This window comes from Pararge aegeria, chromosome 24 (assembly GCF_905163445.1).
Source record: "Pararge aegeria chromosome 24, ilParAegt1.1, whole genome shotgun sequence".
Taxonomy (NCBI): Eukaryota; Metazoa; Arthropoda; class Insecta; order Lepidoptera; family Nymphalidae; genus Pararge; species Pararge aegeria.
The window spans coordinates 1,883,169-1,910,730 of record NC_053203.1 but is presented as its reverse complement, the minus strand read 5'-3'; the positions used below and the strand labels follow the sequence as shown (position 1 = coordinate 1,910,730).

At 36.8% G+C, this 27,562-nt stretch overlaps 1 protein-coding gene across 11 annotated transcripts in view; it reads right to left on the bottom strand.

Annotated features, from left to right (window-relative positions):
* LOC120634482 (nuclear factor 1 B-type) overlaps positions 1-27,562 on the bottom strand; it is a 102,839-nt gene that overhangs the window by 7,306 nt on the left and 67,971 nt on the right. For 2 of the 11 annotated variants that reach the window (XM_039905108.1, XM_039905110.1), the window contains exons 2-11: positions 23,186-23,341; positions 17,314-17,505; positions 14,680-14,887; positions 14,006-14,077; positions 11,694-11,789; positions 8,984-9,145; positions 6,305-6,412; positions 4,609-4,730; positions 2,610-2,718; positions 150-325 (exon numbers count right to left, since the gene is read on the bottom strand). In XM_039905108.1, the coding sequence (XP_039761042.1) occupies positions 150-325; positions 2,610-2,718; positions 4,609-4,730; positions 6,305-6,412; positions 8,984-9,145; positions 11,694-11,789; positions 14,006-14,077; positions 14,680-14,887; positions 17,314-17,505; positions 23,186-23,341 (1,401 nt within the window). The remainder of the gene's footprint in view (positions 1-149; positions 326-2,609; positions 2,719-4,608; positions 4,731-6,304; positions 6,413-8,983; positions 9,146-11,693; positions 11,790-14,005; positions 14,078-14,679; positions 14,888-17,313; positions 17,506-23,185; positions 23,342-27,562) is intronic. The other 9 variants (XM_039905111.1, XM_039905118.1, XM_039905109.1 and 6 more) reach the window with 8 other exon arrangements.

The window sequence follows — 27,562 nt, the reverse complement described above, 5'->3', positions numbered from 1 at the left end:
CAAAATATCAACCACATCCGGTCTTCATCAGGCGACTGTCCAATCTGACGCTAAATTAACATTTTGAGGGAGTTCCAAACTCCACGGTTCTGTGCCGCTTGGATCCAGCGGCTACGCTTTTCTAATTTATTTATTAATAAATAGCTCACCTGTTGCGGCTGCGCGTGGAAGTGGTTGAAATGCGACAGCGGCGGGTGCGGCGGGTGCGGTGCGTGCGGCGGGTGACAGTCGCGGTAGTGCGGCGAGCGGCGCCGCGGGCTGGCGGGCGGCGACCGCAGCTCCGGGGACGCGGGCGACGCCGAGCCCACGCCCACTCCTTCACTCGCTGGGGAAAACGTTACAAGTAACAATAAACTTGCAGTGCAATATACAGACGGCCGATTGGCGCAGTGGGCGGCGACCCTGCTTTCTGAGTCCAAGGCCGTGGGTGCGATTCCCACAACTGGACAATATTTGTGTGATGAACATGAATGTTTTTCAGTGTCTGGATGTTTTTATTATACAATTGATGAATTTCTTAATGACAAGGTTGCTTGGAAGCATCCGGCTCCGTTTTCATCTCTCACAATAGAAAAATGAATTTTGAAATGTAAAATGTAAATTGTTAATGTTGGAAAAGAGTAACTGCTGAGTTTCTCGCCGGCTTCTTCTCGGTAGAATCTGCCTTCCGAACCGGTGGTAGAGTCACTACACACAGACAGACTTGACGTTTCAAAAGTGCTTATATAAGGCCTACTTGAAATAAATGAATTTTGAATTTTAGAATTTTTTGAATTTGGACGTTTTTCATAAAAAATATTCATCAGTTATCTTGGTACCCATAACACAAGCTACGCTTTCTTGGCTAGATGGCGATGTGTGTATTGTCGTAGTATATTTATTTATTTATTTATACTAGGTTACATTAAATTCATAATTCGTTTAGAGGAAATTGCATACAATTCTACAATAAACTACCCATTGACATCTTGGAGATGTCTAGTGCAAAGTTTGTATTAAACGTAAGCATATAGAAAAGTCCCATTATAGTATAAAAGACTACGTAATCGATAATAAAAGCTTGGGTGCGAATTATTACTCTAACCAGGTTACTCTTCTAATAATTTTAAAGAACAATGTGATTTGTATTATTGAAAGTCAACTGTCACAACTTTTTTTTTAAAACTAAAATGTTGACTATAGCTAACTTCATGGTGTTGGTTTCTTGTGACGGTGTGCGCGCGCATCGTAAAAATTCACCCTCACCATTTTTCCCTAACGCGCCAATAGAAGTAACTAAAATAACTTTAAAAAAAGACATACGTCTAAGTTTGTTGTGGGCTTCTTCTTAGAGCAGAACGCGTTTGGAGCCCTCGTAGCCTTACTTTTAAGTTTACGAATATGGTTATCGCCATTAATATAATGTTCGCATCAAGAGTGCCTACTTGAATAAAGATATTTTTTCTTAAGTATAGTTCAAGGGGTACATACCACGATAATATTTTGGATTTGTCGATATTTCGACCCAGTTGCATGGTATGTAACTGGTATGTACTATATAATCGTGTTATGTACCCGTTGAACTATACTTAAGAAATGATGACTAACCATGAAAATCTTAGTTTAAAATCTTAAAAGATATTTTTGACTTTGACTTTGACTTTGAAACAAGGAAACCCATTACAATCAGAATCTATAACTTGGCCTTACTTTTTCTTGGTTGAATAGACAAAGCTAAACTATCAGGAAGTAACATAGGCTTTACTTACTTTTTTTTTTAAATTAATTAAAAACATATAACTTGCTTCGACGGTGAAGGAAAACATCGTGAGGAAACATGCATGCCTTAGAATAGAATATAAAAACTTTAATGCAACACAACACGTCAGGCAAAGCACAAGGAAAACAGTAATAGTACTTAGTGCTAGGGTGCAAAGGCGGCCTTATCACTAAAAGTGATCTGTTAAAGACCACGTGAGCGTGCGAAGCCGATACCCGGTGGAGAGTTCTACATAATGTTCTGTGGGGTCCACCAATCCGCACTGGGCGAGCGTGGTGGACTAAGGCGTTAACCCCTTCTCACTGTGGGAGGTGACCGGTAATGGGTTGAAAAAAAATTATAGTTTAGAGAAACTGAGAACATTAATTTTTGATTTTTTTTTGGCGTTGAAAAGCAATACCAGCTCACAAGTACCAGAAAGATGACGATGATTTAGTATAACGATCTTTGTTGGTCGCCGGCAATTCTTCTCGTTGCAATTTAATATCAATATTTAAACCTTGTTTTCACGTTGTACTGTTTTGGTAACTCCTGTTCATAACTTCTTCGCGTCCTTAATTAGTGATTCTTTTGCAGGAACTTCATTATTATTCGTTGTTTCGCAACAATTTAAACCCTGAATCCAGGTAGTCTCTATGTCAGACTCGAATTCTTTAAAAATATCTTGAAGTTTTACAAAACAATTTTTTATGATATATTAGACATATTATCACTCTGTAAATCTTCTTTTGTTGGTATGTGTTTTTTGCCATTTCATTTATAACTGGGAAGGGAACTTGTCTGATCAGCTTCGTCAAATACGTGCTGGCATCTGGATAGTGCTTATTCTGAGTTCGAGTACACTACATACCAGTTGATCTGATGATAGTGACAGGTCTCGCCATCGGCGGCAACGGCGGAGGTGGTAACATGGAACTGGTGAAATATGGCGGCTTCGGACTCCTCGATAAACTGTGAACCTGAAACCGTATAAATAGAATTTAAAACAAAGGTCTTCAACATTACACAGAACGTATGATGTCTCTCGTGTGACGTCTTGTGAGCTAAAAAAGGGATTACAATTCGCCATTTTTTTCAATATCATTCAAGCATCGAGCTTTCAAATAGTTAAATATTAAAAAAATAGTATTAAAGCATAACGCACATGTCATATTTTAACTAAAAAAAAGAATATTATATATAATTTAAATAATGATTTCTATCTATACTAATATTATAAAGAGATAAAGTTTGTAAGTTTTCAAAAAATTCAAAATTCAAAATTCATTCATTTCATTTAGGCCCAGTAAGCACTTTTGAAACTTCAAGTCAGTGTGTTTGTAGTGACTCTACCACCGGTTCGGAAGGCAGATTCCACTTAGAAGAGCCGGCAAGAAACTCAGCAGATTGCGCTTTTACAACATCATTTTACAGTTTACAATAAAAATATATATATATATATATATATACTAGCGTACCCAGCCCGCTTCGCCGGGCTAGATTTTGCTTTATTTTATTTAAATAATAAATATACATCATTAAATTTTTAATTTAAGTCTCATAAAATATTAAATCATTAATTTCTCTCCGTATTCATTCTCTTCTATTCTCTTCTCGAGCGGGTGAAGATCATTATCTACACCCAACAATAGAATATCATCGTAGTAAATAAAAGCTGTATTTGACAGTTTCACAGTTCAAAAATAGGAGTGCTCCGATCGTCACCAAACTTTACAGGATTACTCGCCAGGTCAATCCGGAAATTCCCTAAAAGTTTCATTCAAATCGGTCCAGCCGTTTCAGAGCCTATACGGAACATACACACACACTTTCTCTTTTATATATGTAGATAGATAGATACGATGGAAATGTGTGATATATATATAAATATATATGTATGAATATATGGTGAATTTACCAATTTTTCTAATTTTACTATTAGTTAGGCCTGGCCTGCAATATCACCTGGTAGTAAGTGTTGATGCAGTCTAAGATGGTATCGGGCTAACCTGTTAGGGAATATCGTAGTCATACCCCTAATCTGTTTCTACGCGACATCGCACCGGGACACTAAATCGCTTAACGGCGCGTCTTTATCGGGTTTGTTTCTATAAAAAGGTATTAAGCAGAGGTCCACCAATCCGCACTGGGCCAGCGTGGCGGGCTACGGCCTTAACCCCTTCTCATTGTTTAAAAAATTCAATATTCATTTATTTCATGTAGGCCTAATATAAGCACTTTTGAAACGTCAAGTCTGTCTGTGTCTAGTGACTCTACCACCGGTTCGGAAGGTAGATTCTACCGAGAAGAAGCCGGTAAGAAACTCAGCAGTTGCTCTTTTCCAATATAAACAATTTACATTTTACATTTTAAAATTCATTTTTCTATCTTGTGATCTATCTGATGAAAGCGGAGCCGGATGCTTCCAAGCAACCTTGTAATTAAGAAATTCATCAATTGTATAATAACCTCGATGTAATAAATGTGTTTTAACACATTCTTTACACTTATGCATTAGTAGGTCCAAAATTTCCTTAGGAATCATATTTTAAAAGCTCACTAAATACAATAAAACAGTATGTTTATAAATACTATATTGTTATAAACATACTGTTAGGCTACCGTAAGTAAACCTATTTCTTTAAATTTTTCACGGTAAATGTGGGCCGTTAAATTCAGTAGCGCGCAAAGGATCTTCGACCAGGTTATGCGTAAAGCAGATAAATGGCATACAATGGAAAAAATCCCCATCAATACGAGTTATATAAAATAATTTGGGTATGCAGTGCTTTTGTGCATGTATGAAGTGCACGCCACTGCCGATAATGGTTTGATATGATGAAGCAGAGGTCTTTGTCTGTGAGATTTACCTGTAATTGCTGAACGTCCGTGGGCGGCTCTTGGCACACGAAGGTGACGAAGTCTCCCAGCGAGTCCTGGGGTGCTCCCTCGTATTTCCCACCCGAATGTTGGTTGGACAGTGCATCTGATGCTGGAACAGAATGCACCTCATAGTTAATATAATACATATCCATTTTGTACTTAACAGTTACTACTTGCGACTCTTAAGTCACGCTTAGAAGTGCACGTTAAAGTCCATTCGCTTGGATACGGTCGTTTTTGTGACGTTACGTGCTAATAGTTTTGAGTAAACCACTGCCATAGTTTATACTTTTTGTATAACAATAATAATAAATATACTACGACAATACACACATCGTCATCTAAGCCCAAGCTACGCCCCAAAGTAAGCGTAGCTTGTGTTATGGGTACTGAGATAGCTGATGAATATTTTTTTATGAATATAATACACATAAATACTTATAATATACAGATAAACACCCAGACACTGAAAAACATTCATGTTCATCACACAAACATTTTCCAGTTGTGGGAATCGAACCCACGGCCTTGGACTCAGAAAGCAGGGTCGCTGCCCACTGCGCCACTCGGCCGTCAATACTGGAAAAAAATCAGATACAGCCTTAACATCACAAGCGAAATTAATCTAGTAACACTTTATTAGGTACGCGTCGCGTAGCGTAGGTACTATGCGCGTGTCGGCCTTTAATCTACAGTAGGGTTGTCATAAGTTAACACTTAGAATATTATGAAATAGTTTGTATGGAAAAAAATATGCTTCCAATGATTTAATATTCTTACAGACTGATTCCTTACGAAATATACTTATGCAGCCTTCAACAGTGTTTCGTAATTCGGTTTCACGTTGTATTCGCAGTATTGATATTTTTGTTTAGCCAAATACCGCTTAACGTGCCTTAAGAAGTTTTCACAATATAATATTTAATAGAATATTTTTATTTGCTGGAATATGGGTACAAAATAGGTCTTAATAAAACAGAGCTTCAAGATATTCTGCCATATGCAAATATTTAAGTCACACCGGATTATGACAATAAATTAACAATTATTTCAAATTAAATTTTAAAAAATTCCATGTAAATAATAACTGGATTTCTGTTCCGTGTAATTAAAACAAATTTCAAGAATTTAATTTTTTATACCTGTGTCGCAAATATAATGTCGTCATGTAAAAAAGTATCCACATCTAGTTAATTTAAGACTTAAAGAAATCCATAAAATTACATGCAAAATTAACAGCTAGTAACTCCTGACACTTTAAATTCAAAGTCAAAGTCAGAAATATCTTTATTCAAGTAGGCCCGGGCCATAGGTGGCACTTTTGATGCGTACATTACATGAGAACTACACGGTAGTGAGATGATGGCGGTAACCATATTCGTAAACTTAAAACTAAAGCTGCGAGAGTTCCGAACGCGCCCTGGTCTAAGAAGAAGCCCACAACAAACTTAGCCGGGTGTTTTTTTTGTTATCACCATCTCACATTGTTATATAAAATTGTTAAAAGAGCAACCTTTATTAGGTTCGCGTAGCGTAAGAACTATGCGCGTGTCGGGCTTTTATCTTCAATAGGGTTGTATTAAGTAAGCTCTTAGAATATTTTGAAATAGTTTGTATTCAATTTTAAATTAAATAGAAGTGGGTAGTCACTTATTTACAAATTTGTCATTTGTTTGTACTGACCTGTGGGATGTGTATCAGTAGGAGGTGGTACGTGCTGGTAGAAAATGGTATTGGATGGTACGAGCGGCGCCTGGGTACCGCTCAGCCCTGCTGAACTGTGGGGAATACCTGGAACAAATATAAGTATAATAATAAATATATATAATACTACAACAATACAGACATCGCCATCTAGTCCTAGACTAAGCGTAGCTTGTGTTATGGGTACTAAGATAACTGATAAATATGTTTATAACTAATTACTTTGACGGCCGATTGGCGCAGTGACCCTGCTTTTTGAGTCTAAGTCTTTGGGAATCGAATCCACGTTCGATTCCCAAAACTGGGAAATGTTTTTATGATGAACATGATTTTCTGTATATTATAAGTATTTATGTATATTATTCATAAAAATATTCATCAGTCATCTTAGTACCCATAACACAAACTACGCTTACTTTAGGGCTAGATGGATAACATAAGCTACGCTTTCTTTAGGACAAGATGGCGATGAGTTTACTGTCTTTGTATATTTGTTTATTTTTATAGATAATTATAGTATACAGATAAACACCCACACACTGAAAAACATTCATGTTCATCACACAAACATTTTCGAGTTGTGTGAATCGAAACCTTTTCTAAAAGTACTCTCATGTCTCTCTTAATCGTTCTTTCTCGTTCTAACTGACAATATAGTTTTGTATTCGCAACTTGTGGCAGTCTTTAAGTGGGTCTACAATATTACATTTAAATGTTTTTTCATTTTTTGTTTAGTTTTTAAGAGTTGTTGTTGTAACCTGTTGATTGTCCCTTAAATAAATAAATAAATAAATAAACCTTGGACTTAGAAAGCAAGTCGCTGCCCACTGCGCTAATCAGCTGTCAATGTACGAGTATGTGGGGTTAGTTTAATTTACAATGTAAATAAAATTGCCCCCGTTTTTTCGTTCGCGTTTATTACGGTTTTACTAAAATCCCACGGGAACCGTTTGTTTTCTTGGAATAAAAATTAGCCTTTGTTACTCTCCGTCCTTTCAACTAATTCCATGCCAAAAAAAATTATTGGTTGCTTAGTTAGGACTTTACGCAATGACAAACAAACAAACAGACTTCTTATCACAATATTAGTAACGGTTAGTTAAAAAACAACAATATGACCTAAACCAAATAACATAAAGGCAAGCACAAAACAAAACAATCGCAATGTCACTGACCCGCGCGTCGAACCCGGCCCAACGTAACGCGGAGTGATTCACCGCGAATCCTACGAGCCTTATTAAGTACGACACGGACGACACACGCGATGGGGAGTGAATACTAAACAGCGCATACCTAATGACTTGTGACCCGTATGTAATATGGTATTGTTTAAACGATATGCAAATTGTTACATATCGTAAATGTGCGGATACTTTTGTATTCGACGCTACAAGATTTAAACATTTTTTTTTATTTCACTACAAGTTATCTCTTCACGGCGATCTCACCTGGTAGTAAGTGAAGATGCAGTCTAAGGAATCGGGATAAAAGGTAACCTAAGTTCTTTTCCATGTCAAAGGCTACATGCATGCCAAATTTCATCCAAATCCGTTCAGCCGTTTTTGACTGATTGAGTTACAAACATCCACACTTGTAAAGCTATGTTTCAGACGTGTCTCATTGTAATAAGGAACTTTGAAAAATTAGATCGAAACTGCAATGTTTCCTACTAGATGGCGCTATAAGACTGTTATAAAAGGTATATACTAATTTTGGCATCAACGATAGGAGAGTGTAGCTTGGTTGGTTAAAACTCTCATTCCGAAATTGCCAGAGTCGCCGGTTCCAATTTAAAAAAAAATTATGCATTTTCAATTTGTACAGAAAACGCATAAATATCTTTATTCAAGTCGGCCCATAGGTGGCACTTGTGATACGTACATTACATGAGAATTACACGGTAGTGAGATGATGGCGATAACCATATTCGTAGACTTAAAACTAAAGCCGCGAAGGTTCCAAACGCGTCCTGGTCTAAGAAAAAGCCCACAACAAACTTAGCCGGGTGTTTTTTTTTGTTATCACCATCTCAAATTATTAAATTATTAGTAAAGCAACCTGGTTAGAGTAATAATTCACACCCAAGCTTTTTATCGATTACGTAGTCCTTTATACTATAATAGGACTTTTCTATAAGCTTACGTTTAATACAAACTTTGAACTTTTTAAGAGACATCTCCAAGATGTCTATGGGTAGTTTATTGTAGAAATTTATGGAATTTCCTTTAAACGAATTATGAATTTTATGTAACCTAGTATATTGCACTGTTAGTTTATTATTACTTTTAATGTTTAAATTATTGCAGTCACATTTTTTCTTTCATCTAGAATTGTTTTTATGAACATACATAAATTCATTTATTTCTAGTTATATTGTTTCTTTAAAATATAAATATAACCTAAAATAAACTATTTAAAACTAAATAAAATCTAAAACGTCCTCGAAACCACCGCAGCGAGGCACAGTTCCTAAGATGCTGGCAGCATTGCCCCTTTGGATGGCCAAACTAATTCGTTGGCCAACTGAACTTACATTAAATTTTTAAATATTAACTATACACTGTCATTATTTTAAAAATTTTAAATTACTCTCTCGGACCCATTTCGTAGATCGAACACGAGCGAAAAAGAATAATATAATATAATATATGTACTCACTGAAGCACTGTCCAACGAGCATGGTGGACGGCGTGCCCCGGTCTGAGGGGGGCTCGAAGGCGGGCGGCGCGGGGCTGTTGTACCCATAGTACGTGGACTCTAGCTTTATGCCTCCCCCGGACCCGCCCGGGGACTCCGAGCCCGACTCTTGCAGGATTGAAGCTGAAACATTCAGGAAAACGGTTAGCAATAAACATTGTGATAGCCTAGCGGTTAAGACTACCATCGAACCGCGAGGCACCGGAAGGATCTGCATCCCTACGTGGTCGATATACCGCGGACGCGTACGAAGCGCTTCGCATCTTCGTTTCTAATTCGCACCGCTAGGATCTGGAATGCTCTTCCAGCTTCCATTTTCCCCAGTTCTTACAACATTAGTACCTTCAAATCAAGAGTGAATAGGCATCTTCTAGGCAAGCGCGCTCCACCTTAGGCTGCATCATCGCTTACCATCAGGTGTGATTGCAGTCAAGCGCTCGTCTATAAATAAAGAAAAAAAAAAAAAAAAAAAAAGACTCCGGTTTCACTTTCGGGGTGTCGAGTTCGATTCCCAGCAAACACCACAACTTTTCTAAGTTATATATCACTTTTTTATTTTTTTATAATTTTAGTGTTTAACCTACACTTGGAGGAATTATCAAGATTATAAATTGAAAATGCATATAAAAATTTTTCGGAAGCTACAGGATTTGAACCTGCGACTCTCTGGCAATCGCGGCCTGTGCGCTTTATACAATTAAGCTACGGCTCTCCTACCGTCGATACCGAAATTAGTATATGCCTTTCACACCAGTCTTATAGCGACTGTAGCGTCAGAGAGTCGCAGGTTCTTTTTTTTTTTTTTTTTTTTTTCAAAGTCAAAAATATCTTTATTCAAGTAGGCCCACAGGTGGCACTTTTGATGCGTACATAAGAACCACAGGGTAGTGAGATGATGGCGATAACCACATTCGTAAACTTAAAACTAAAGCTACGAGGGTTCCAAACGCGTCCTGGTCTAAGAAGAAGCCCACAACAAACTTAGCCGGGTGTTTTTTTTTTTTTTGTTATCACCATCTCACAATGTCATTTTAAATTATCAGAAGAGCAACCTGGTTAGAGCAATAATTTACACCCAAGCTTTTTTATCGTTTACGTAGTCCTTTATACTATAATAGGACTTTTCTATAAGCTTACGTTTAATACAAACTTTGAACTTTTTAAGAGACATCTCCAAGATGACAATTGGTAGTTTATTGTAGAATTGTATGCAATTTGTGTCGCTTCCGAAAACTTTTTATATGCATTTTCAATTTATAATATATATCACTTGCTTTAACGGTGAAGGAAAACCAAAACATCGTGAGGAAACCTGCATGCCTGAGAGATTTTCATAATGTTCTCAAAGACGCGTGAAGCCCACAAAACCGCCATGGTGGATTACGACCTAAACCCTTCTCATTGTGTGGATACCCGTGCCTTGTAGTGGCCGTTAATGGGTTTAAATGACTTCACATGGAAATACACTCTGAACTATTCAAAAACATATTATGTCGACCTCTTGTGCTCTAAAATATAGGACTAATGTCCCAAAGGACCCCAAAGGAACAGTATATTTTGCCTGGATAAAAAGTAGTTAGGTTTAGGTTAGGTTTAAAGACATTTATTCCCATAAAAAGACCTAAGTCACTTACATAGGAAACTTAATTTTCTATAATAAATTAATACACTTCGCCATTAGACTAAACTAAATTAAATTTTACTATTATCTACTCATTCAATGTATTCGTCTTTAAATTTATTCGTATTAATTTATTAGTTTCAGTGCTATTCCAGACTATTTTCTATCTCTTTACAAAATTTAATCCTGGCTTTAATTGGCTTGATACAGTTACAAACATTCATCCAGCCAAACTTTTGCATTTATCATTTTATAGCATAGATGAGTACATAATGAGCCAACTTAATCGCTTAACAGGGCAAGTTGTAGAGTCCGGCAAGATGATTACGTATCGCGCGACAGGCTTCCAACGTCACTTTTCCATACAATAAACAAAAGTGACGTTTGACAGCAGTGATTTTCCATACAAAAAACAAACAAAAGCAATTACGTATCTCGCGATAAAGAAAAGCAATTACGTATCTCGTCCTGTCGCGAGATACGTAATCACCCTGCAGCTCTGCGCACGTAGCTTGTAGGCCCACTCAGCTTTGCTTGAACGCCAGTACTCTCTATGAGTATACAAAGTGATTGACTCATTATTTACTTGCATGCGCTGTGGCACTGTCAATGAGTATAACAAGTGGACTCGCTATTTACTCATTTCATATGATATTTAAGCTTATTTTGCTATAATCCACAATAAAAGACATAATTAATGATTTGAGATTTATACTCGTGGCAAAACTCACAACTGAGCAACTATCACAAATGTTTTACCATAAAGGCACAGTGCCCTGATACTCTATGACAATGAAATTGTAAGTACCCAGGAAAAAATTAATTAGTTTTTTGTTCATTTTGATATTTATTGCATAATAACAGTGAAAAACAAACGAAACTTAATGCATGGAGAGATTATCCTCATACGCATGAAGAAAATCTCTCCATGCATTAAGTATCATTTTATTTGTTTTTAGGAAATGCAAGTGTAATTTCAGTAAATGTAGAACTGTACAACAATTTTGAGACAGTAAACTTATTGATCTTAAGAATAAAAATATTTCTCACCTTTAGACAACTTCCACAGTTCCTTCGAGGAGAAGACACCGGTCGCTAAAATGATATCGTTGCAAATAACACCGTTGTATGGGTTATGGGTATAGCCTGTAACCCACCATTGGATGTAATATAACAAGACTTTATCAAATACCATCATAAAAATGGACAATTGGGATATCTAGTTCAGCAGGACTACCACCCAAGTACTAACATGATAATGGCATACAATTCTCTTCTGTTACACTTTCTGATTTTTTGCAATAATTAGAACACCGTAACCGTTTTCGGTATCTGTGTATTTAAAACCACATTTATCATGTTAGGAAATCATTTGGTCATCAACTAATTTAGCAAAATAAAAATTAGTCCCCCAAACTACTTATACCTTTATCGTTATTAAAATCCGGAAATTATTATTTTTCGAAAAGAAAAATTTTAGGAAACCATTTTTGCATTGCAACGTATTTCGTTCATTAGTTGATGGTAGGCCTGCGATACTAAGGGGGTATACTACACAAGATAACAGAAATAATACAAAATATTTTATAATATTTACATTGACATTTAAATAAAACCGTTAAATAAAAAGGGGGTAGAATGTACCTACTGGGGTAGTAATTAATCTAATAGTCTAAATAGACGGAAAAGATTTCGATGCATTTTTAAATATTATTATCAGTTATATACAGTTTTGCGTTGTTGAGTGTTTGTGATCTGACTGTAGTAAATATTAAAAATAAAAGGAACCAATAAAGCACAATCACACGTAACTATTTCGTGTTCTCACATCACAAAGTGTTAAGAATACTAAAAATTTAATTTACAATATGAAATAATTAAAATTTAAAACAGCAAAAAATATCAGAGCCCATTTAAAATTTTAATAAGAATTATTGCAAAATTCTTAACACTGAACAATCAGAAACAATACAATGTTATTAATACTTTGTCTTGGACAACATATATATCAACAGCGTAATTGTCCACTTATAGTCCACTGGCCGTCTATAAATGATCGTGTTTTAAAATAGCATCGATAATCACTTCAGGTAAGTATGTAACCATTAACAGCTGTTTGCAGACATTGATTTATGGGTGCATCACATTGAACGTCAGAAATCCATTCTTTTCCAAATTATTGTTCAAATTCTTAAAATAATTATTCTGATTTTTTAACAACAAGCTCAATGTCTTTTAAATTTTTATTTTTAGATCAAGCTACTGATATCTTAACTGATGATAGTTGACAATGCAGTCTAAGACAGTAAAGGGCTAACTTGTTAGGGTTATAAAAGTTAAATATAACCCACACTCCAGTTAAGCAGAAGCTAAAAATGATATGACCCTGGAAATCAAAGTAGCACACAGAAACAATTGTGAAGGGCTACATAATAAAACAACATTATAAAGAGTAAAAGAGAAGGAACACCGACTACAATGCATTAATACGAAAAAACAATCGAGCAACACCAAGAATTCTCAAAACACCAACGAAAGCATGAGGTGCAAGCCAATGCTGGGGATAATTAAGATTTCCAAAAATGATCTTAAAATGCACGAAACTAAAATGGTGACCACATTGTGCAAATACCAATTGAAAGAGTCTCTCTTCAATTTGAAAACATTGGCGAAGAATGGTGTTTTTCCCTGAATTTAATACATACTATTGAAGATATTAAATAATGTAAAAGTATTCATAAATAGATAAAAACCACCTACAATTTAGTCTTATAATTTGATAATTTGTAGACTGCGTAAGTTTTCTTAATTTCCGCTCAAAGTAAATCTTTAAAAAAATGTGTTTGCTATCAAATGTATCTATCAAGATGGAAAATTACGAGTACGGTACAAGTCAGAAAATTGATTCCGTCAAAAGAAAGAATTTTGGTCATTTTTATTTTTGAGCTTTACGATCTGTGATTTGTTTACTCTGCGTTAATACAATTGGTATACGGCGAAGCTTGAACGCCATGAATGTAATGCTAAAAGTACCATGATCATTTTTACCATCATCATCAGCCTTAATAATGACACTGCTAACTGCTCTTCTCTTTTCACATTTATATAGAGCTCATTCCTACCACATTGCTGCAAATGCAGATTGGCAAGTTAAAAAAGCTCAGAAACTGTAACAGCTTTTCGATTAAGATTAATAAACAAACATAGTTAATGTAAATACTGAAAATATAAAAGAAGAAGAGAATGTAGAAGAAAAAGAACAGAAAGAAGATAATTGAGAAACAAAGTAACACGAGCTACCACAAAAACACCATTCTTAACCAGACACGAGCACTTCACGACACCGACGCGAGCCGGTTTACCTTTGTTCTTAGCCTCGTGTTCATTCTCTTTGTCCCTATTGGGGTGTGGAGAGAGAGACCCGCTTAGGATATCTGAAACATATCGGCTATATGAACCAACATTTAAATATTATGGTGATTATCATAATGGAGAAGAGAATGTGTTAGATAACAATGATTAAATAGGAATAAATACAATCATGTTAGCTGATTACTTAGAAATTTTGTAATACCAGTGTTGTTGATAAAATCATTAACTAAAAAACAACGTAATATGATTTCATACACTACCGAATGGTTGTGGTTTATTTGTATAAAAATTTGGTACACACGTATTACACGTATTTTGTAACGTCACTCATTGGTATGTTAAAGTGACGTTTGACAGCAGTCATTGCAAGATTTACGCCTGTCGCAATCCTGTCGCGAGATACGTAATCACCCTGCGGAACTATTATTGCTGTCAAGAAATTACCAATGAAAAGAAAAAAAGCGTAAAAATAGAAGAATGGGCAAGGTAAAGAACCGGTAGACAACAATATTTCAATAGAAAATAATAACAAAATATTGTTCAAAATAAAGGACAAACGTCCAAAAGACCATATTGACCATATAGATGTTAATAACACCGGTATTACCAAAATAAAGGGCCACAAAGCAAATGATATGAGTACAAATATAAGTGAGCGAAAGACCTGGTAGACCGTCGCTCCCATTACCATAGCTGTTGATGAAGTTGGCGAGGTACAGATCGAGTTCTCGCACAGACACATTGATGTGGTAGGGGTTGACGCAAAGGCCTGGCTGCGTACATTCTGGATGTTTCTCAAGTCTTTCCCCATCTGTGCTTTCTAGGGGTATCGCTTTAAACAGTATCACCATTACTAGGTCTAATCGCCAAACCTGAAAATGAAAAATGTCGCGGTTAAGAAAAATGGAAAATCAGATATTGTTTTATATCCTATTTTGTGGAATATGCATCACTAATAATGCCAATTAGTAAACACATTGTAATAATACCAAACTAACATTAATATTTACAAAAAATATAAGCCGTCGAACTGTTAACTAATGGGCATGGTAGGTACCCAAAATTCTGGCGTTATTGCCCCTTTGAATTGCTAGACTAAGCCGTTGTGGTAAACAAGCGTCAGCTCTTGGGTCACCAGACGTCAAACCAATTTTTGGGACACGATAATAATAAAAATTTTCGTGTCCGAAGACCGTGGGCCCAGAGTCTCAAACGCAAGCGCCGCAAAAACGTAGTCATTACAAATATTATCTTATATCTTTAAACGAGCAATTTTTATATATATAATTCGAACCTCGGAATCGGTTCCAACGATTTTCATGAAATTTAGTAAACAGGGGGTTTCGGGGGCGATAAATCGATCTCGCTAGGATTCATTTTTAGAAAATGTAATTTTATTCGTGTTTTCCGGTAATAACCGATTTGTTGCATTTGTTTGAAGTTGCATGGGTCAGCTAGTAATAATAAAACAATTACATCGCTAATTGCTTAACTCGTATTGCATTACCGATAAAAGATTTTGAATTAATTTAAACTTTGACGTCAGCGTTATAATGAAATCCTCACTTAATTTTATAAATTTGAAAGTGTGTTTGTTTGTTTGTCCTTCCTTCTCAACCAAATAACTTGATTTTTTGGATTGATGTAGTAGAAAAAACGGAGAGTAACATAGGCTATTTTTATCCCAGAAAATAAAATGGTTCCTACGGGAATCTCAAAGAAACCTGCGGACGGAGGACACGGCCAACAGATAATGTTAGACAGGTGGTTGAAAAAACACCACCCATGTCATGAAAATTAAGCTTAATTTGCTATACTCCGCGAACAGCAGCAGAATCTGTATGGTGTTGTATCTGTATTTATAATTACTTCAATCCGTATACTCCATACCAAACAGATCCTCGGCAATGTACCCTCACTAATAAATTAAGCAAATTAAGCTTAATTTTCATAACATATTATGGATTTCCGCAAAGTAACGACTGCTTCTATCCAATGCCACCTATGTCGTATAAAAACCGAGTAACACTTCGCAAGGATGCCAGGTACACACCCTACGAAGTTCCACCCTGTGTCAACCTGATGCGAATGTTTTAAGCCACATCATCGTCATCTACAGCCTTTTACAGTCCACTGCTGGACTAAAGACGTCTCCCAACTGGAGTATTTGCTCGTAATCACCACGCTGGGGTCAGCCCAGGGTTGGTGATCGCAGTAGATGGTAGAAGAACCAGGGAGGACGCTGCTGTCTGCTCTCCGTTATATTCCCTTAGTCACCTCGTACGACACCCGCGGGAATAAGAGGGGTGGTGGAGCAATGATTGGTGGCAATAATAAGGGTGGCAGTAGTACTTTCCCGGACCAGGGACACGTAAAGCTCAGCTACTAATAAAAAGTCATCACTTCAACCGATTGAAGTCCACTGCTGGACATGGTCTTTTGTAGGGAGTTTCAAAATCCACGGTCCTGGGCCGCTTGATTCCAGCGGCTCCCAGCGACTCGTTTGATGTCGTCTGTCTACCTCCTTGGGGGCCGACCAACACTGCGTTTACCTGTGCGGGGTCGCCATTCTAGCACTTTGGAACCCCAACGTCCGAGAACGTTGGTTCTCCGAGCTATTTGACCCGCCCATTTCCACTTCAGCTTTGCGACTCGCTGAGCTATGTTGGTATCTCTGGTTCTTCTACGGATCTCCTAATTCCTGATTTGATCACGTAGAAGATACTCCCAACATTCAAAGTCAAAGTCTTCAAAGTCAAATATTTCATTATTCAAATAGGCACATAGATGGTGCATCTATGTGCCTATTTGAATAAAGAAATATTTTACTTTTTTGATTCGTTGATTATTTACAAAATGTGTACAGAGTAGTGATGGCGATAACTACAATCGTAAACTTAAAACTAAAGCTACGAGGATTACAAACGCGCCCTGGTCTAAGAAGAAGCCCACAACAAACTTAGCCGGGTGTTCTTTTTGTTATCAACATCTCACATTGTCATTAGAAAATTGCTCTCTCCATCGCCCGCTGAGTGATTCTGAGCCTTCTTATGAGGCCCATAGTAAGCGACCACGTTTCGGATCCGTAAGTCATCACTGGCAACACGCACTGTTGCACTGAGGGATTTTGGACGAAAGGATGCCTCGAAGTTTCCCGAACGTTGCCTATCCGAGTTAAATTCGGCGGTTAACCTCTTTCTCAAAATTTGACCTACCTGACTGCTATATGTACTCGTGTACAATTTCGATTCGACGTACTAATAAAAAGTAGGTGTAGTGAAATATAAGCTTTATATACCTTATCAGCTTGTCTTAAACAGTCTATCCTCCTCATCTTGCCCTTCTGGTCGGGGTTTGAGAGCACGCACACTGCGGGCCTTTTTCCTGTGATGCTTAAAACAAAATCCTCGCGACAGTCCTGCGTGATGTCCTTGCGTAACTTCCCGAGCAGACGCGACGCCCATTTCTGTTTCACTTCTGCTTTTTCGTTCTGGAATTATAGGGGATGGATATTAAATTTAAGGTACGACACAATTCTTATTTTTGGAGTTCTTTATGACCATGAAATATAGTAGAAAATCTGTTGGAGTCAAGACAGAAAAATATATAAATATACTAGCTGACCCCAGCGCCATCTGTCGGGCTGATTTGTGAATCTAAACCATCCAGGGTGCCACCCAAACGCATACCGAAAAATTCATTCAAATCGGTCCAGCCGTCTAGGAGGAGTTCAGTGTCATACACACGCACACAAGAAATATATATATAAAGACAAGCGGACCCTAACGCCATCTGTCGGGCTGATTTGTGAATCTAAACCATCCAGGGTGCCACCCAAACGCATACCAAAAAATTCATTCAAATCGGTCCAGCCGTTTAGGAGGAGTTCAGTGTCATACACACGCACACAAGAAATATATATATAAAGATTACAAAAATACACACATGGCCATCTAGCCCTAAAGTAAGCGTAGCTTGTATTATGGGTACTAAGACGACTGATGAATATTTTTATGAGTAATATACATAAATACTTAGAATATACATATAAACACCCAGTCACTGAAAAACGTTCACGTTCTTCACACAAACATTTTCCAGTTGTGGGTATCGAACCCACAGCGTTGGACTCAGACAACAGAGTCACTGCCCACTGCGCCAATCGGCCGTCAAAGAAAGATCTTTAAACTCTACGTAGAATCCAACTGATCATCGTTGTTTGATACTTTTATTTTTAAGTTTTCTATACTTTTATCACATTGGTTTTAGCAGATTTAGAGTGCCCTGGTGTAGGCAGAAAATAGCTCTCGGAATACACACAAATAACCCAACATCTGATTTAAAAAAAATTGTAAACTTCATTAAATTGAAGTGGTGATAGCCTAGTGGTTAGAACTTCAGCCTCCCTTTCAGGGGAACCTTGTTCAAAACCGGTGAACTGTTATTTCACGCTGAAATAAATAAATATACTACGACAATACACACACCGCCATCTAGCCCCAAAGTAAGCGTAGCTTGTGTTATGGGTACTAAGACGACTGATGAATATTTTTATGAGTAATATACATAAATACTTATAAACACCCTATTTACATATAAACACCCAGCACCGACAAACATTCATGCTTGATGCTCATCACACAAACATTTTCCAGTTGTGGTAATCAAACACACGGCCCTGGGTTCAGAAAGCAGGGTAGCTGCAAACTGCGTCAATCGGCTGTCTATGAAAGAACACACCTTGAGGAAACCTGAGAGTTCTGAATGCTCTCAAAGGTGTGGTGGCTACCTAGCCGTACTTGACTAGCGTGGTGGACTACTGCTTATACCCTTCTCACTCTGAGAAGTGACCCGTGCCATGCCATCATAGTTGAGCATAGGCTTTTCCCAAGAAGTGCCACCACACCCAGGTCCTCAGCCTTCCTCATCCATCCACTCCCCAGTGGCGTGCATAGAGGGTATGCACAGGGTATGCAGATTATATAAAATGAAGAAAATCTCCAGTACGAGTTAAAAATACTTCTGGGTAGGCTTTTTATAACTCTTGCAACGCCTATCCTTAAGTTTTTTATAATTCGTACTGGAGATTTTCTTCGTTTTATATCATCTGCATACCCTGTGCATACCCTCTATGCACGCCACTGACTCCCCGTCACTCTCTTTATGCCGTCGGTCCATCGTGCTGGAGCGTCTTACAATACGCTTGCTTGTTCGTGGTCCCCTGCCTGTTTTGCACCTGCGACAAGTATAGCCTGTCCATTGTCATTTCAACTTGCTGATAGTTTGGGCTAAGTCAGTGACCTCGCTGGCAACTCCCAACATAGCCCTCCCCATAGCTCTTTGAGTGACCTGTCCTGTTGAGTACCGTACCCTGTAGTGGACAGGTAATGATGATGAACTATTTCCATGTCCAGTCTTAGTTAGCTATAACTCTTCAAAGCTAGTTAACGCTAAAGCAATGTCACTTTTCTAAGATTCATCTTTAATAGCTGCTTTAGTCCAATGATGGACCAACCCAATGGGAGAGTTTGCCCATAATCATCTGTGCATACGGGTTGCTGAAAGCTGAAGATGGTAGCAATAGCACAGACGACGCTGGTGACTCCTTATAATCCCTTAGTCGCCTCGTAAGTCGCTCGTGGGACGAGGAAGGGATTCTCAGATTCAGAACTGTAGTAACTAGCCACGACCAAAGCCTCCAATAATACCACTAATATCCGTATATATATCACTAATATCCGTAATAAATGCAATCTTTATTATAAAGCAACTGATAATAGACAGATAAATAATCGACACAAACCTATCTGAATTAAAACTATACGTAACAAGATAATCCCATCTACTTTATACTCACCTTCAATATAAATCAAAAACGCTCATTTACTAAATAATAAAAGATACACTTTTAATGTGAATTAGTCCACTAAAGCGACATATAGTTCGTTCGCTACAATTGTTAAGGCTACTAGCTGTAAATAGACAAATATTCCACGAAATTATACCTTAATTGAGAATAAATTTAAAAAATACTCCCATCAACTTTATACGCAAATTGTTACCTCACCTTCATATAAATCAAAAAACGCTCAAGCACTAAATAATAGAAGGCCCAATTTCAATGTGAATTAGTGCACTAAATCGACATATAGTTTGTTTCTTAAGTTTTTCTAGTAACCCTTATAAAAAGTCACACATCAAATAAAATAAGACCTTTTTAATAAAGCAGCTGTAAATAGTCAATTATTCAACGTAAGTAAACCGTAACTGGAACTATGTTTAACAAAATAATCCCATCAACTTCATACGTTGCCTCACCTTCTTATAAATCAAAAACACTCAAGCACTATATAATAAAAGGCGCAATTTTAATGTGAATTAGTTCACTAAATCGAAAATATTTTGCTTCTAAACGTTTTCTAGTAAACCTATATTATGAATAACACAAAGTCACACATAAAATATGATAATACTTTTTTAATAAATCAACTATTATTTGACAAATATACCTCAACTGAGACTATATTTAACAAAATAATCCCGTCATCTTCATACGTAATGTTACCTCACCTTCTTATAAATCAAAAACGCTCATGTACTAAATAATAGAAGGCCCAATTTTAATGTGAATTAGTGCACTAAATCAACAAACAGCGACAGTGGTGCGCGGAATTTTGTACATTTGTATTATTTAACTGGAATATCTTTACCGGTGTCCGATAGACGCAATGCGACTGCCCGCGAATGCAGACATCTTTGTTTCGTACTATCTTCCGCATCGTGGAAATCTGTTAAGCTAACTTGGGGGGAAATAAAAGAGGTTTTTTTCCAATGCGGTAAAGGACTGTTTGTTTTTAATAAATTGGGTGTTACAAGGATTTTTCGCCAAAAAATTCAAAATTCATTTATTTCAAGTAGGCCTAATATAATAACTTTTGAAACGTCAAGTCTATCTGTGTGTGACTCTACCACCGGTTCGGAAGGCAGATTCTACCTAGAAGAAGCCGGCAAGAAACTCAGCAGTTGCTCTTTTCCAACATCAACAATTTACATGTTACATTTCAACATTCATTTCAAACTACGATTATGTATATATTTGTACCAGGTATAATTTATTTTAGTATCACAAAGTTGCATAGCACTTGTTTTAACGAAGAAAAACATCGTTAGGGAACCTGCACGCTTTTCCAAAGGGTTCTCAAAGGGTGTGAAGTCTACCAATATTGGTTTTCCCTCCCTCCCTGATGAGCGCTGTGGTTTTAAATGGGAGTTCCCGGGTACGATACCCGACGGGGGCAAAAATGGAGTTTAAAATTTCTGTATTGAATCTGATTTCTGAATAGAAAGTCATTCAATCATATTATCAATTGATTTGTGGTTTTATTTATTTTTATTGATTCTACAATTATTATAATTTTTTTTATACACCTTTATATTGTTAATTTTTTCTTTATTACTTAATACATCCTTTACTTTTTTACTGTTAAATATGTAATGATGGTGTTCGTTCTATTTGTTCTTTTTAACTCATTGCTATAATAATAACGCAACGGGCGACGCGGTTGTTTGCTCAGTTTGATACTGGAGCAGACTGAAAATCATCGCTAACCCTTGTTGCCAATGCACAGCAAAAGGCCGAGTTTGCGGCCATATTGTTAATAATAAATTGGTAATAATTTTGTTCGAGTTCTTGTATTACCAATACAATATGGCAATATAGGATTATTATTTTTTGGACTCGTGGAAGGCTTCGGCCGTGGCTAGGTATCACCCTACCAACAAAGACGTGAAACCCCCTCGTAGAAACCAATTAGAGATATGGGTTTAATAGAACTGCCATACTAGTCAGGTATAGATATAAAAGAAAACATTGTGAGGAAATCTGCATGCCTGAGAGTTCTCTATAATGTTCTCAAAGGCCTGTGGAGTCCAATATGCACGGGGCCAGCGTGGTCGCCTACGGCCTAAATCCGTGTGGGAGGAGACCCATGCCCTGTAGTTGGCTGGCTTATAATTTTCTAGAAAACTGACTTGCATCTAAACAAGTAATGAAACAAAAATAAGCAGTATATAATCATTTCCCGCAGCAAGGGGTTTCCGAGCTTATAATGTCACATTGCTGTATTGCGAGTTCGTGATACGGAAATAAATTGCACCAAATTATTTTATGTTCAACGGTTAAACACATTTTATTTGGTATTTAACCGAAAACCAAAATTGCATTTAATTATAACGAAGGTTGTTTTGGAATAATTAAAAAACCTATTTACGTAATACTAACTTATTACTGTGTGTTTTAAAATAAATCTACTTTATCTGGACCCTGACCATATAATGCAAAAATATACGAACTATACTAAATATATCAATCTTTACACTAAAGTGGCGTGCACTTCATGCCTACACAAAAGCACTAGCTACCCTAATGTGCGGACATAACTCTTACAAGAGGGGGATTTTTCCATCCTCCGTCCTCTTTCTGCTTTTTGCCTACCCTGGTCGAAACCCTGTGCATATCACTGCATTACTATGCCTAGAGATCTAAGATTATTATTTCAACTAACGTATAATATTTCAGTTCTTTATCTTTCGTGCGTATGAACGTGTGTGTGAAAAATTATTTTTATATTATCTTTTGACCGTAACCTTTTTGTGTTGCCTTAATAATCTGTGACCCGAATTGTTTATAAAACACAGCTGATGTTTAGGTTGTCACCGCGTATTGTACCTTGTAGAGATGCTACTTGGAAAGTATTGATTTCAGGAAAAATATGGTACAAACGTTTTACCTCATACCTTATCAGCATAATCAAGAAATGAAAACCTCTTTCAAATCAAGAAATAAAAATTTTTGGGAACCAACTGGATTTGAACCTGCGACTTTCTGCAATCGCGGCCTGAGTGCTATTTTCCAATTAAGCTACGGCTCTCCTACCAGCGATGCCGAAATTAGTATATGCCTTTTTACATCAGTCTCATAGCGACTTTAGCGTCATCTAGTAGGAAACGTTGCAGTTTCGATCTAATCTCCACTTACCCTTGTATGGCTTTTTTGAAAATGGATCGTATTTAACGTACTATATCGGTTCCTTTTTCAAACATCATTGAACAGAAAAATCATAGACACAAGGAGTTAGTTGAAAGCTTAAAAAAAGAAAAGTATATATTACCTGTAATTCATATTTAGTGTGTCGCTCCTCCTCCAGGCTCATCCGTTTCTCGTGCTTTTTGTAATATTTCCTTTTAGCCGCTTGTAAATTGAACCACGTGTACGAAAAGGACTTTACGAAAGGCATCAGGGCCTCTATGAACGGATGGAACTCGTCCTGTGAACATTTAAACAATCCACAACGATTAAAAAACATTTGCCGATTCAGCAAACATTGGCGCCCAACATGGGGCCATACCAACAACAATTGGCACCCAGTGGGACTCGATTTCAAAACGGGCGCCCATTGGGACTCTATTTTAAAACTGGCGCCCAATACGGGACTCTATTTTATAGATTCTTTTCATCTAAATTTTAAAACTTCATAAAAATTTTGACTATATATTTTTTTTTTAATTTAGGCTAAATCTATCATACAAGGCAACGAAAGTTTTAGTTGGTAGTTTATTTCTGATTATTCTTCTTAATTTTTGTGCGGCGTTAGCGAATATATAACTTTTGCAACTGGTTATTAACTGGTAAAATTATACAAGTTACAAAATTTATTAATTCGCTGAAAAATACGGGACTAATGTTTTGATGTGAAATAGAATAACGTATTTATTAACGTAGACTTTAAGCACAGAATAAAAATGAATTTAAATTTTGGTCCGAAAGATTTATTCAAAGTAACCGATTTACAAAAAAGTTGGAGTATTCATTTGTATTTATTTTATTTTTAAATAAGCGGAAGGCTTACTAGAGGAGTAGTCTAGTCGGACAAAAGTAAAATTATCGTTCCTTGCAAATCATGGAATCCCAATTCTATTGTGAAGGTCAAGTTAATTTTAACTGATTGTTAAAACAATGTGTATACAATACCGTCTATAATCTTGCACTTTTTACAATATATTTACATTCAAAGCATTCATAAAATAAAATAATAACCAAACGCTGAGGCATGGCGTCGTTTATACGGATTGGATTTATTTATTTCTGTGGCTCTACACACGTAGATTATATAAAACATTTAAATTGTTAATTAATATTAATATAACTATACAAAACACCCACATAACCTATTTAACATTAAAATTACTGTTGTTGAAACATGCTTGTATATGTAGTGTAATATATATTGGGTGTGTGTGCACGTGTACATGAGTGTGTGAATTATTTGATAGCAGTACTCGTGTTCATCGTTGCAGAGCTCGGCCGGGGAAGTACCGCCGCTATTTTTATGTCTGTCGCTAGGCAGCATTGTTGCAATGCTGTGTTCCGGCCTGAAGAGCGTGGTTACAGGCTTTGGTTATTTTTTCCGTCTAGCAGAATTGCTGTTTTAGTCTCAAAGGCGTTGATGCCGGAGTAATTACAGGCACATTTTTTTTTAATAAAAAACGTTTATAATCGGCACATGAGGCTTAAGATCCACGCCTCAGGTTCCAGACGCAGGAAACAGGGTGGCACGTTCCAAGGAATGTTCCTTGCATGCCCTGCGAAGTGTAGGCTTATTTATAGACGATGTTTATCACTTACCATAAGGTGGGAGATCCGCTGGGTCCGTCAATTATTTTTTATTTCTTAAAGTCAAAGTCAAAGTAAAAAATCTTTATTCAAGTAGGCCCAGCACGGCTAGCATGGGCAGGAGACAATTATATCCCCGGGAAAATGATATAAATATATCTTCTCCCACAGCTTTATAAACTCTCAGAGCATTGGCGCACAAGCGGAAATAATATACAAATAATATATGTGTATTAATAAACGGGGGTACACTTCTCCTATTCCATGTTTCAGTGATTTAACAAGTTGGCACGTTAATACCCTTTGCCAGGGGATATAATTGAGGGATATAATTTTTATCTCCCGCCCGTGCTAGCCCTACAGAGGTGAGAATTACACGGTAGTGAGATGATGGCGATAACCATATTCGTAAACTTAAAACTAAAGCTACGAGGGTTCCAAACGGGACGGGTCTTACATTTGCGTCATTACAGAACAAATATATCCTAATGCGGAAATGCAACATGTTATGTAAATTTTAATAATATATATAACTATGATGTATATGATAAAATCCAAATCGCTGTATTAGTGAGTTTAGTCAGAGTGCAATAAAATATATCCGGATTCTCGACTATAACACTGTAGGTATGGAGTGCGCACGTCAGTGGCGCCCCCTTCAGTGGCTTAGTTTACAATTTAAAAAAAAGTGTGTACTTATGTTCCTACACGCTTTAGAAGTTATACAACAGGATAAAAATCTTTTCAAAAATTTTATCTTTCGGTATCATGTTGTAGTGGAAGAAAAAGTGGTAGGAAAAAACGACACTAACAATAGAAAAAAGGTATTGTTTGAAAGCCAACTGTCAAACCTTTTTTTAGAAAAACTAAAATGTTGACTATAGCTAACTTCATGGTGTTGGTTTTTTGTGACGGTGTGTGCGGGAATCGTAAAAATTTACTCTCACCATTTTTCCCCAACGTACCAAAAGAAGTATAACTTCAAAAAGTACTGTGTACTGCGTGTGTCACTTTTAGGATTCGAGTTAATCGGGTATTCATCGGCTACGCAAACAAAATAATGTATTGTTGCGCCTTGAATCATAACATAATTTATGCAAAGGTGTCGCGGTGATTTATCGAAGCCCGTTTAGAAAGACTTTGTATTGGTATTCGCGATTGTTTTCAAAAATTAAGCTGAACTCTCACTTGATAGCATTTTTTATTGAAGTTGGGCTTTTGGAGCGGTTGGTAAAATTATGAGAGGTAATTTTTACTATGCGCACAGCGTCACAAAAAACCGACACCCTGAAGTTAGCTATAAGGTTTGACAGTTGGCTCATTCCGGTGATTTAATTGATTGAATTGTGCAAAAATCTCAAATTTTAATGTTTAGGAAAACTTGGTTGTCCTATAATGAGTCTATTAGTAATCCAAATTTAATTATGTTTATTATGTCCATCCTACGTCAGTGATTCTGTAGAAATATTTTTTGTTATATTTAAATAAACTTTATTTAACTAGGTAGTATAATAAAACTTTCAATGTATTAAATTGGGAAAGATTACCACTATTTTCACTCGATTAGTTACGTACGCACTATGCTCGAAATGCTCCAACATATCGCGCGCTCTCGTTTTTTAATAATATGATTGCTCAGCACCAACAAATTGACATATTTAATATAAGTTTAGCTAAGTTCCTAAATTATATTCAGACAAATGAACTAATATTTTTGTAATGTACATCTGTAACTGACTTAATATACGTTTTGGCTAGCTGTAAGTATACTAAGGATATTCATAAATAAATAAAGAAATAAATAAATACCTTTTTTCTATTGCTGGTTTCGTTTTTTCTACAACCGTAGAAAAGGGAAAGAAAAAATTTTTGAAAGGATTATTATCTTGTAAGTATAACTTCTAATTCGCGTATATAAGTACACACACTTTTTTTACGGACTAGCGGTTCACTGATCGTGTGGTGATAGTAGATTAGAATTCAGCTTTCAACACGTGTCCTCTTCCCGAGGGTGTCTTACGAGGTGACTAAGGGAATGTAATGATGAACGGGCAGCGTCCTCTATGCTGCTCAGTGGCGTGCACTTCATACATTCGTAAAAGCACTGTCTACCCTTTTTTGGCATGGTGGAAAAGCTACCTCTGACCCTTGGTCAGGCCACCACGGCATGCTCCAGTTGACTTTGTTAGACGCCCGGGCAATCCGTTGTATACCTCCCGACGAAGCACTGCCTACTCTAATTTTTTGATATAACTGTTATAGTAAGAGGATTTGTGCTACTACTATCTACTCGATCACAAACCGGTATGCCTAGCGTCGTGATTACGGGCGAGCCCTCCCTTTCCGAGAGGTCTTTAGTCCAGTAGAAAGCTAATGAATGATAATAACTTATATTATCATGTTCTTATGACCCCTCATACATCATACAGTAGTATATGCTTTTATAACATGATACCGAAAGTAATATTAGATTTAACATTACATAAGTTTAAATGAACTGAAAACACATTTAATACATCGAGGTTACTATACTATTGATGAATTTCTTAATAACAAGGTTGCCTGGAAGCAAGCTGCTCCGCTTTCATCTCACACAAGATCAAACGAAGAGAACAAAGATTGTTAAGTTGTAAAACGATGTTGGAAAAGAAGAAATCTGCTTTCCGAACCGGTGGTAGAGTCACTACAAACAGACATACTTGACGTTTCAAAAGTGCTTGTATTAAGGCCTAATTGAAAGAAATGAATTTTTATTTTCTTTGAATGTTCAACACAGAACACGGTTCACATCTCAGAATGAGAAGGGCTTAGACAGTAATCCACCACGCTGGTCAAGAGTGGATTCGTGGAGTTCAAAAGCCATTTAGAACATTAT